Genomic DNA, 12,257 nt, shown 5'->3' on the forward strand with positions numbered 1-12,257 from the left:
ATCATGACTAAAAGATATTAAGCATTTAAAAATCACTTGCTATAACTTGTCAGCCTGTGGTAAACTGACCTATTCAGACTTTGAGTGTCTTCTGGGTTTGTCTTTAATTCTCTTTGGTAAATATCCAAGAAAATTATCTGGAAAATCTGATGGTTTTGTTTGTTTTAATTCTGTTCTCTAAATGTTTCTTCCTGATGCCAGATTAAGGTGCCCAAGATGAAAGTTACTTTTATTAGCTTGCTAGACAGGCAGGTGGTTCTGTAGCCAGAAGATAAAACAAAGACTTAGACTAGAAGCTGTGGAGGCTATCCATGCTCCAAACACATCATGTTTTCAGGAAGCAGCATTTGTTGACAATAGATAATGCCACCCTCTACACTGAGAACTAGAAGTTTGTTTAAAGAAAAAAAAATTATTCCCACAGTAGACATAAAATGCATTAGATGCACAGCCAAAACAAGTACAAAACATCAGTCAGTACTGCCCAGTACAAAGGCAAGGTGGCAGAAGGAGCTAAGGACTAAAACTAACTAGTATGCACATCCCTGTGAGATGTGTGAACATGAGTTGTCAGCCCCCTCTGTTGGATAGAGAGCTATTAACCATATAACAGCACAGTGTGCTCTCTGGCAGCGCCATACATCACATGTCAGTGCCATATGTCATGTCATGCATGGTCTGGTCAGCCTTAGGGGCTGCTGTCCATGCCCAGCCATGACTACATGACAGGTGATGAACAACAGCTCGGATTCCTTAGCACATACTCCTTAAGAAATGCTGCTTAACCCGAAGACCTCAGTAAAAACAGAAACAGTTGCAAATGTAAAAAAAAAAGTGAACTCCGTCTATGTGTACTCAGACAAAGTTAACTCAGCCTACACCTTGCTGCAAAGTGCAAGGGAACCTGGTCCTGGCCTAGGGCAGAAGGATTCCTGGGACAGGACTGCTTTAATCCACTGTGAACTTTCCAGTAAAGATAAAACCAGATAGTATGGGAGACCTCGTCTGGTGTAAGCTGGCAAGAAATGTGAAAGGGGACACCTCACAAAAACCTAGAGATTAGTGTTGATTTGTGACAGGTTGAAAGAAACAAGACTGGATTCCTCCTGCTGAAGGAAAGTGGAATTGCAAAGGCTGTGCTGGAAACCTGAAATCTTCAGTAATCTCCAGCACAAGCTGCTAAGTATGAGCTCCTCTCAGTTGAATAAGAGCATAAGCTTAATTTCTTCAGGCTTCATGGGTGTTTGCTATTGTTCAACTGGAGCTACTTTCTGTGGCTTTCCTGTTTGCAGCTCAGTTCTGTGAACCACCCAGCAGAGGTTTCAGCAGCAAGTGATACTAGTGGCCAAGCAGTTTAGCCAAAAACTCTCAGCCATCCCTAAACCTTTGCCTACCCTGTGCTGCAGGGTAGTCAGCTTTCTACCATGTGCTTTCACTGTAGTTAATAAAATGCAGAATTGCAGGGCATTTTGCTTCTCTGCTGCAAAACTCCTACCACAGTACCTGGCCCACACTGCACATAACCCAGAGGGGCTTGTGGGCAGGAACTCTAGCAAGCCACGGGGATCTGAGCCCCTATAACGAGGAAGACGTTTATCACCTTGTTTTTTCTTGGGTGTGTTGACACCCAACAAAACTTTTACAAAATTGCATTCAGTTTCAACAACCAAATTGATGGGTGCTTGTGAATATACAGCTTTCTGAATGTGGGATACAAGTACTACGGCATAGGAACATTCAGCCTTGCGCCTGTTACACAAAAAAGATGAGGCACTGATCTATTTATCTGCATGCAACTATGAGCATGAAAGCATTTGTCTTACAAAAGCAAACTGTTTATTGAAAGCAAGACTAGGTCTGATATTATATGTAGACACGTTTGAGTGTGTGTGCATATAAAACCCAGGTGTACATGTACTACTCAGCCCCTAATACTCATAAAGCAACCCACAGGGAAATTACATTGATATAACTGCCAGCCAGGGAGTTTTGCTCTGAGAACAGGCAGTAACCTCCAAATTGCAGCCATCAAAGTGTACCATAGACTGCAGTACAACAGTATCCCTCCAGCAGCAATCCCTCCAACTAGGCTATATTGACTTACCCTGTGCATGGCAATGGCAGCCATGTAAGAACTGTCATGTAAAATGAAAAACTATATTGCTCTGAGAGCAATCACTTAGCATAAAATGGAGAATAGTTGTAGAGGCAGCAGGATTTATCTGACTGTGGTGTTACTTGCAGTATAGTCTGTAAGCAAAGCCAGAGAGAAACCGTTTATAAGAAATATCTGTGGGACTATTACTATTTCCGATGTAATTTTAGGTATGCTATTTTTGCTCATTTCCCTCCACTGCCTCAGAGCTTAGTACAGCTTTGCCGCCTATGACTAGTCAAATTACCTAAGCAGCAAGTATGCAATGACCAAAATCCTAGCCAAAAATGAGTGATTTTTCTAATTTCTGCCTTAGCAGACTTCAAGCATTTGCAGGATGGCGGGGTTGGGCTGGCTATAACTTGAGTGAGCCCCACGTTTGGGTGGCTCATGATGTCAGGGGGATTGCTGGTTACACTGTGCTGCCCACAGACTGTGGACTCCAGGACTCTCTCTCCAGGACTTGGACCTGCAGTGGGCCCAGCTCCATGGGACAAATGACCATGGGTAGACTGGGGAGGCCCCAGGGACTGCTTGGGGCAGTTAAGGTCTGCTGCATCCCTCTGGGCCTGGTGGCAATGCCCTTTCACTTGCTACACAACCCATAAAGGAAGACGGTGTAAATGAAGTAAAGAGATTATAGGGGATCACACATACAGTATCTGAACTGGAATTAACTGCTGGGTTATGGTTTCCACACTGTATCACTTCAGTGAATCTATGACATGGTCCTGGGCCCCTGCTTGAGTAGGAGTATTGGACCAAATGGACTTCAGAGGTCCTTCCAACCTCAGCCTTTCTGATATTACCCATCAGTAGCAGAGATAAGACTACTGTAAGGGAAATCCTTGCCTTTGGGAGATGAAACACCAACATTACTGGGCTGTGGAGTGTGAAGAGTCTCCTGTAGAACAGGAAGTAAGATATCCTTGCTGTCATTTAACTTACAAAGGTAAAAGGGGCCAAATTATTTGCCACCTCCTTTGCGGCCTTCCAGACAAAAAGTGTTAACAGCAGTATGCTATTCTTTGCATTTTAATATCATATGCCTATTTTTTCCATTTTTTCCCAATTTCCATCTGTGTTCAAAGCCTCAGCAAATTCATTGACATCTTTTGACAAGTGTCCATGACCTTCAGTGAGAACTGGATGAAACCCCCATAAAACTTATAGGCAAGTTTCATTACACCATTACAGATCACCAACACAGCTTTGAAATGTCCATTTGCTCCTTTATTTGCAGAGCTTTTACAAGACAGCTTTCCTTTGCTCAGCTAAGTGATACAGCTGTTGATCAATAACCAAGGCAACCACACTGAAGTGCTGTAGTTATTTATTTGTGCCTCTGAAAGATCTCAGAGTTTACAGCATTTAATACAATAACCAAAGAACCAGAGAAACCCTGCAGATTGTCACTTCCAAATGCCTGGCAAAAAAAGAGATCTTGAGAATATTTGGAAGGACATGGGAGAACAACAAGCTAACCACAGGCTTATTCAGAAACACACCAGGTACTTCTGGTATCAGAAGTTTACTGAAATCCACATCAAAATCACTGTGCTTTATTTGTTTGTTTCTTTTTTTTTTTTTTTTAATAGGTAATATACAAGCACTATATTTTTTTTAGAGAAATATAGTTATGCTCGTTACAATGAACAGTAATGCTTTTTTCAACAGACAGTTGTAATTCTTTCTTCAGCTGTGAAGAATGGTATCATGAACCAAGATCTGAGAAGAGATGATTTTGTTGATTTGAGCATGAAGAAAGGGAGGGAAAATAACCTAGAAGAAAAATGTAAATTATTTTTTTCACACTAACAATGTAAGATTAGCTGGAAAAAATATTTATCAGCTTATTATTTTAGATCTGAAAATTAAATTAGTTAAATATTTAGTAACAGTTAAAGTATATAGTATTGAAAAAAAAAAAAGTCAAACTGACGCATTTGAACATTTCAAGTTTTTTTATTAGTTTTTCTCATTCAGTAGACATTTCATTAACTATCAGTCTGAATTTGAATTTTTCTGTGAATACACATTCAAAAATATTGTTTTATCCCAGTCACAATGGAAAAGATGAGTAGTACTTTCCCATCACACCAAAAAATAGGGTGAAATCCAATACAAATTGTGTTGTCTAAGAGGCAGTTTCCCACTAAAGATTAGTAAACATTTTATTTATACAAAAGGGAATATTTTCAACTTTCTCATAAACCTGTGGTGGTGTTAGTAAAGGAGTAAAGCTAGGACCTACTTTGTAAAGTTGGCAGTGTAAGGCAAAATCTAGTTCTAAAGCACAGCACAGTATCTATTAAATCTAGTAAAATTCTTGCCTTTCTTACGGCACTCTGTTATGGGAAACTGTTTCTTTTATCCAGTCAATATAGTTTTTAGTCAGTCGTGTGTAAACTCCAGGCAAGTGTCCTCTAGGTCCTTTTTCACAATTTTCTCCAAAAGAAACAATCCCACTGTAGTGACCACAACAGATGAGCGGCCCACCAGAGTCTCCCTGAATGAAAAAAAAAAAAAAAAGAAGAAAAAAAGAAAGAGAGCTATCAATGTGTTTGCTTCTATCAAGAGGAAAAAATGATAAAATAAAATAAAATAAAATTTAATAAAATAAAATAATTTTTATTTTTAATTTAAAGTTTTAATGACATTTTAATTAAAAATAATATTTAATTTAATAAATTTAAATAAAATAAATGATGTGTAAACACATCATTTTGGAAACATTGCTTCTGACCTGTTCTAACCTATGAAATGCATCAGATGGCATAGGGCACTTCAGGGGAGTTGGGTGAGGTATGAGGTGTGTGGATGCTTGTAAAGCCTGATGGAGTCTTTGGTGTAAATGTCGTAGACCAGCACAGTGCTATTATAATCTCATTTCATTTTTTTTCAGTTTGTCTTTTTTATTGTTGTTATAAATTGAGTTACACTTCCGTAGCAACTGGCCTTTCTGGATTATCATAGAATCATAAAATCATAGAATTAGGCACAGAAAATGTCAAAAGGAAGATCTAAGCAGAAATTTTGAATGTACAGTTAAATTTGTACTATTTGGATGGGGACATCTGGAAAGGATCAGATGATTCAGACTGAAAGGTCTTCTGTCCATCAGGTACAAGTGGATTCTAAGGAGAACAGCTTGAAGAAATGCACCTGAATTCAACTGAGGTAATTCCCAGGCTCAAAGTCCCATACTCTAGATCTTGTTTTGTACAGTGACCAAAACTACCCAAAGTTTTAACACTGCTTTTTCGCAGCACTAAAATGTCTTATAAATGTTTTTAAATCCTCTATTAATCTGGTCAGTTTGCAAAGTGTCTAATGCTGCTTTGTTCCTGGTGAAAAGGAACAACTGTTAAAAGCACATCCCCTCATCTTTGTAACTGCTTCTTACTTGGCAAGCATCGCTCCTTCGAAACTTCTTTCTCCCTCTAGCACACAACATGTTGCTGGTTATTTTCACTTTTTTTTTAATATACTGTTTTTCACAAATTTTTCTATCAACAATTTTAATAGTTGTTTCCCGAAGACATTCTGATGGCTTTCCTGAAGATGTGACTCCCCATCCAGCCACCGTGCACTCTGTGCCATGTTTGATATCTTCAACACATTCAGGCAGATGCAAAGGTTGCACATATTTATTCAGATTTGCCACACGATCCAGCTGGAGAAAAAACAAATAAATAAATAAATAAAAATGCTTTTTCATGCAGAGAGGAAGGAAGATATATATCACTAATTCAGTGGGCTAAATAGTCTATTTTTATATTTTTACCAGCATTTTCTCTCCTAATAAACCACTTTTCAATATTTAGGAACTGATTCTGAACTTGCTTGCACTTCTGTGGATCCAGAAGTACTTTCCTTATGTCTGTATAGCAATTCTGTAACCACGGCAGCATTAATGAGTTCACACCCAGATTTCCCATTGATTACAGGAGGAAATTAAAAAACTATGCAGGTTTCCTTGTTAGATCTGTGTCCTGTTCAAGAACCTAACATGCCACTGAACTGCTGTGTTGAAATCAGAGCCTGGTGTTTTGCTGACATGCAGACAATTGAAATGGACCAAATAACAAAGATGTAAATAAAAGTCATAAGCAATTAGACGTGACAGCAGAGACCTAAACTGTGAAAAAGTAGGTCTTGAAGTCTTTAGACTGACAGGCTTTTCCTCTGAGAGACTCAAAAGCGCTTAAATGATTCAAACCTTATGTGTTTTGTTGGCCTTTATGTGACAGATTCATCCTTCAGCATAGGCCAATTAAAGTCTGTAAATGCAAACATAACAAAACATGATCGCATATCCTCGACACATTTACTAAGGACTCGCAGCTACAGAACTAAGCTTATTTTCTGTTTTACACATGATCACTACACCACGACTGATTTCACAGGTGCTTACATGTTTTGCTGAATGGTTGTCAGTTAAATAATTCTGGCTTTATACATTATTTATACATTTATACATTATTTTTTTTCAAAGGAACTACAACAAATCAGATGTTTACCTCCCTCCAAAAACATGGATTATTGTGTCATATGCTGGTGGAAATTTCCAAAGATAGAAAGTTTATCGCTAGTCACTTAACACTCCACCACAGCAGAACTGTAGTAATGGGAGGTGAGCCCTGGTGCTACCACTATCCCTGTTACTATGTCAAATTCAAACCATGGATGTTATGCTATTTTCATCATTCTGGAACAGAGCTGTAACTTTCTGCTCTAGAAATAACATTTTCTAGGGATCCATTTTGGTATAGTGTTCATGCTCATCAAATAACTTGGGGTTTCTGATAAGCTGGTGGTGGACAGAGGCACAGCCAGTGAAATGAAACTGCCTGTCTTTGCACTGAAGTAGATGAAGAATTGTTACTGACATCTGAGGGAAGGGGCTTCTCATACTTGGACAGCGATAAGTCACTGAGGACACAAACGGCTGTAAATGCACCAGCTAGTTTCAGAAAAAGACATTGCTAGTTTCTTTCCTGTGTCATTACACCAAACTGGTAATAACATCTAACTATGAGAAATCAGGTTCAAGTCATCAGATCTTTTTCCATATAATTCCACCAATTATTTCAGAAGAGTGGTAATATTCTTAATATGGTGCACTGTATTAAGAGCTGTAGTACTCTTAGTATCAGTTACTTTAAATATACATCTCGTCTTTCCTGTTAAAATAATTCTTGATTAACAGAACATAATATTAAAACATAGCCTGAATATAAGTCCATATGTGGTTTCTTAGGCATTGTACAGAAGTCATGACATTTCTAAAGATATAGCAAGATGATCACAGAATCATAGAACAGCTGAGGTTGGAAGGGACCTCTGAAGATTGTCAAATCCAAATACCCTTCAAGCAGGATCACCTAGAGGACGTTGAGCAGGAACAGCGGGATTTGAGTACCTCCAGAGAAGGAGACTCCACAGCCTTTCTGAGCAACCTGTGCTCTGTCACCCTCACAGTAAAGAAGTGCCCCCCCTTATATTCAGCTGGAACCTCCTGTGCTTCAGTTTGTGCCCATTGCCTCTTGTCCTGTCTCTGGGCACAACTTAAAAGAGTCTAGCCCCATCTACTCAACACCCTCCCCTCAGATATTTATACACTTTGATGAGGTCTCCCCTCAGTCTTCTCTTTTCCAGGCTAAACAGGCCCAGCCTGTCCTTGTCTGACAGGTGCTCTAGTCCACTCATCATCTTCATAGTCCTCCTCTGGACTCACTCCAGTAGCTCCATGTCCCTCTTGTACTGGGGAACCCAGAACTGAACACAGTACTCCAGGTGGGGCCTCACCAGGGCTGAGTAGAGGGGGAGGATCAACTCCCTTGGCCTGCTGGCAGCACTCTTCCAAATGCAGCCCAGGATCCCATCAGCCGTCTTGGCCACAAGGGCACAGTGCTGGCTCATGGTCAGCCTGCTGTCCACCAGGACTCCCAGGTCTCTCTCTGCAGAGCTGCTCTCCAGCAGGCCAGCCCCCAGCCTGTACTGGTGCTTGGGGTTATTCCTCCCTACATGAAGGACCCTGCACTTGCCTTTACTGAACTTCATGGAGTTCCACTTGGCCCATCTCTCTATCCTGTCCATGTCCCTCTGAATGGCAGCACAGCCCTCTGGGGTATCAGCCACTCATCCCAGCTTTGTGTTATCAGCAAGCTTGCTGAGGGTGCACTCTGTTCCATCATCCAGGTCATAGATGAATAAACTGAACAAGTGTGGACCCAGTACTGACCCCTGGGGGACACCACTAGCCTCCAAGTAGACTTTTCACTGTCCTCCTTGGTGGCTTTGGACTGGCCCTGAAACTGATGGTACAGGAATCCATTCCTCCAGAACCATTTTGACCATCTACAGATTTTCTGTACAGACACTGGACACCCTATTCAAAACACCCATGGCTGACTCCATGTGAATCTGAGTGCTGCATTAATGGAGTTCTCACTGCAGGCACACACGGGGCATGAGCTAGGATGAGCCAGGAGCCGGTACTCAGCAAATCCCTGTTCCACACAGGCATCCAGGATGATGGTGTCAGCTAACACCTTTCCATGCCTCATTCTACAGCATCCTGAGCCTTTTTCACTGTGTGACCACTCTGTGCTCCTAGAACTGAATTCTTCTATGTCTTTATTATCTGGACTTATACTTTATGTGGACACACAAAATAAAGAATATGTTTCATCCCCATTTTCACTCAGTCCAGCACAATGCATCCCCTCGGAGTACAGCTGTGGCCCAGACTCTATTGTATACATCACTTCAGTACCGCCTTTGATAACTGACAAAATGTGATTTGGGTTTTCAGAAGGGTTGCAGCAGTGAGTACATAAAAACGAGTTTTACAACTGAATGATCTTGAAATGTCATTGTTGCTCAGCCTGCCACTGATCCTGTAACCTTATCTAGATTAGTAGAACCAAAAGCAGAGTTTTCTGAGATGTTGTTAAAACAATATACTCTAATATCAAAGAATAGCCAAAAAGATCATCAGCAATATTCATTTTGTAATAATAATTAAAAAATAATAATAATTAACAGTACCTTGAGGAGCATTATATCATTTGTCTTGGAAGACTCGTTAAACTGGGGATGACAAAATATATTCATAATCTTAAATATCTGCTGTTCTTTTTCATGTATGGATGCTCGGTGGGCTCCAAGAACAACTCTGAATTCTTCTTTTTTCAATCTAAAATTTAATGAAAGTACAGGAAGATATGGTCACTACTGGAACAGAGAGCAACATCTCTCAAGATAATCAAAAGCTGTGTAACACAATTAACAATTCCATTTTACAACAACTTATTTAAAAATATGGAAAGATACTGTTCATTTTGATAGCTTGACATGAGCTTGTGTTTTCCTCTACAAAGTAGCATTTCTTTACCTTGAATATCATTTAGTAAAATAACTGCATGATAGCTGACCTTCAAAGGATTCCAGAGTTTTGAATTAATGTCACAGAAAAGCTTACTGACTTTTTAGGAAAAGTGTCTTGCACAAGGATTGCTGTGGATTGCCAGTGGATTTATGATCTAATCTTGCAAAGGATTGAAACATGTCTGGCTAATAACACAGAGGTTGTCTTACTGGCATCAGAGTGATGTCAATACACACATCAACACTCAGTATTCATGCTTAACATTATACATGAAGGTAAGTGTGAACATCTTTAATATTAATAATACTTTTGTCCTCAACTTCACCAAATGCAGCTCAGCCCAAGAAGAAGAATGGGTGTTGCCTACTTCAAGACACCCCTGAAGAATATTACAAAGTAAGACTGACAAAACCCACAGAAAGTTATACATCCAGTTTCTGAGGACAGCTAGTAAAAGTCAAGCAACTCATAAATCTCCCTCTCTCCTAAGATCTCTGAGTGTCATCAGAAACCCATTTATGCATGTCTGTCTTTCTTGCTCTTGCCCTTCTCAACTTAATGCAGCCCAGTAAGAAGATGCTGCCAGAACCCAGTAAGAAGATGCTGCCAGAAGACACACTACTGGGTTCCTGTGCTTCATTTTCAGAATACAAACTCAGTACACACAGGACAACTCTTTCAAGCCAGAATAAAGACTTTATCAAACCAAAAAAAAAAAAAAAAAAAAAAAAAAAAAAGTTATTTTCTTCATTCTAGCTGTATGTCCCAGTGAAAGATATAATTTATTTATTTGTATGTAAATTTTTGCTTGTGAAAATGACTGCAGCCATGGGGTATCCAACCTGGGGAAGGGATGCTTGCACCCACATTTGAATGGTCAAAAGGACACGGCTTCTTGTCATAGTCACAGCTCTGGCATTTAGTTTTTGTGCACCCAGACAGGGCATTTACAGTGAAGGGAACAGTGGTTACATCTAATTCGGCTTCATCTCAGGGTGTTCTAGGTTCTTACACAGTGGTAAGTTATATACACTTTGCAATATAAAAGTCTCTCAGACACTGCTGTTTCAAGTGAATAATGCATTGGGTCTGTTAACAGCACAGTCAGTGTCCTGCAGCACTAACTAATCTGACTAGTGAAGGAAACAGTCCTCAATGCAGATCAGTAGTTAAGAAACAACTTAAAGCAGGATGAAAAGAGAGAGAATTGCAGCTTTACCAATCCTTCAATATCCACCTTTCGTCACTTACAGGCTTGCACACCATGCCCCACCTCTGCGAAGCGTTGTGACTGCCGCAGCATAAGACACTTACGTACAGTGCGCTGCTGTCAAAACCCACTGGTCACCCACCAGAGCTCCTCCACACACAGTTGAATTCTTTTTCTGGATGGCAGCCATGTAGGGCCGGGAATGGGGAGGCACAGGGTGTCCTCCGATAATGTCACTGCAGCCATCTGAAATGCAAACGAAGGGTAATTTATTACTTACGTGTTATCCAGATGAAGTGGGAATCTGGATATTTTTATCCTTAGAGGACCACTTACATCTCAGAGGTAGGATAACAGCAATTAGAGAGAGAAGAAGAGCTAACAGCTGGCTGGTCATAGCTGTTACTTCTTACTCATGAGAGCATTGTAAATTACAGTACTGTCTTTCTATTTAAATGTTCTCTACAGGATATGGTGGTTAGTACGTTTTATAAAAAGCACTCTCTTGAAGTTTCTTTACTTCCTTAATAGTGCATTGTGTTAACTGTAGCTCAGTTTCTTTAGGTTCTTTCTTTGGGTTTCTTTAAAACCTGTATATTCCTTGAATCCCCACCACTCATCAATTCACATCTCACAGGAACTTCAGCAGACCTCCATGTGTCTGACACCAGAAAATAAATTACTAAGACAATTCCTGAGCATTATATGGGATGAATGTGTAATAAAACTGTAGCATGACAGTTAATTCAACAACTCTTGCAACTCTAAAGAAAGGCAAGTGAACAAATGAGAGAACAAACAAAGGGACAACCTGAAAAGGATTCACAGAAACTGAGAGGGAGAACTCAGGACATGTGGAGTACAGAGTTCATTCCCAAGCAGTGGGCAAAGCCAGCAGCAGCAGCAGCCATAATCCTCTACAGAATTATACTGTCCAGGCAACATTTTCAGTTGAAAGGACAATGAGGATTCATACATTAAGTTTAGGAGAGCCACTGAGAACTGTCAGAAATCTGTTGGTTGATAGCTTAGGAATACCTCACACAAAAGACAAGCTACACATATGAAAGGCACAGCAAATTGTTTTTTTCATAGTAATAACTTCTAAGGGTGCAGGGTTCAGATACAAAAACCCGAAGAGCATCCAAGTGTCAAATGCAGACAAAATATCTAGTCAGTGGTCACAAGAAAAAAGATTAAAAGACACAGTGGTGGGAGAGACTTTACTGTGCTAACCACTCTGTCTGCACCCGTTTTTCACAGAGTGCTGGTAAACCACTACAAAAATAGCATGTAATCAGATCAAGAACTTTAAAAAAATGAATAAATAAAATAAAATAAAAAATCTGTTATCTTAAGTACCCTAGAAAAGAATCAGAAAGCAATACGTCTAGCTCTCATTGATCTTATTTAATTCAAGAGAATAGCAACTCTGAAGATTGTTGAATGAAATTGATTATAAAATTGAGATGTTTATTTCTATGACATAGAATCTT

At 39.8% G+C, this 12,257-nt stretch overlaps 1 protein-coding gene across 1 annotated transcript; it reads right to left on the minus strand.

The window, feature by feature from the left end:
* Window positions 1-3,366: 3,366 nt before the first annotated feature.
* Window positions 3,367-11,193, minus strand: LOC311427456 (granzyme A-like). Its single transcript, XM_084504818.1, has 6 exons — window positions 11,098-11,193; window positions 10,866-11,007; window positions 9,212-9,359; window positions 5,562-5,831; window positions 4,489-4,664; window positions 3,367-3,937 (listed from the first exon to the last, which is right to left on the minus strand). The coding sequence occupies exons 1-5, from the start codon at window positions 11,156-11,158 to the stop codon at window positions 4,494-4,496; spliced, it is 792 nt and encodes a 263-aa protein (XP_084360944.1). The 5' UTR covers window positions 11,159-11,193; the 3' UTR covers window positions 3,367-3,937; window positions 4,489-4,493.
* Between the last annotated feature and the right edge of the window lie 1,064 nt (window positions 11,194-12,257).

The sequence above is a fragment of the Aythya ferina genome (assembly GCF_964211825.1).
Source record: "Aythya ferina genome assembly, chromosome: Z".
NCBI classification, from domain to species: domain Eukaryota; kingdom Metazoa; phylum Chordata; class Aves; order Anseriformes; family Anatidae; genus Aythya; species Aythya ferina.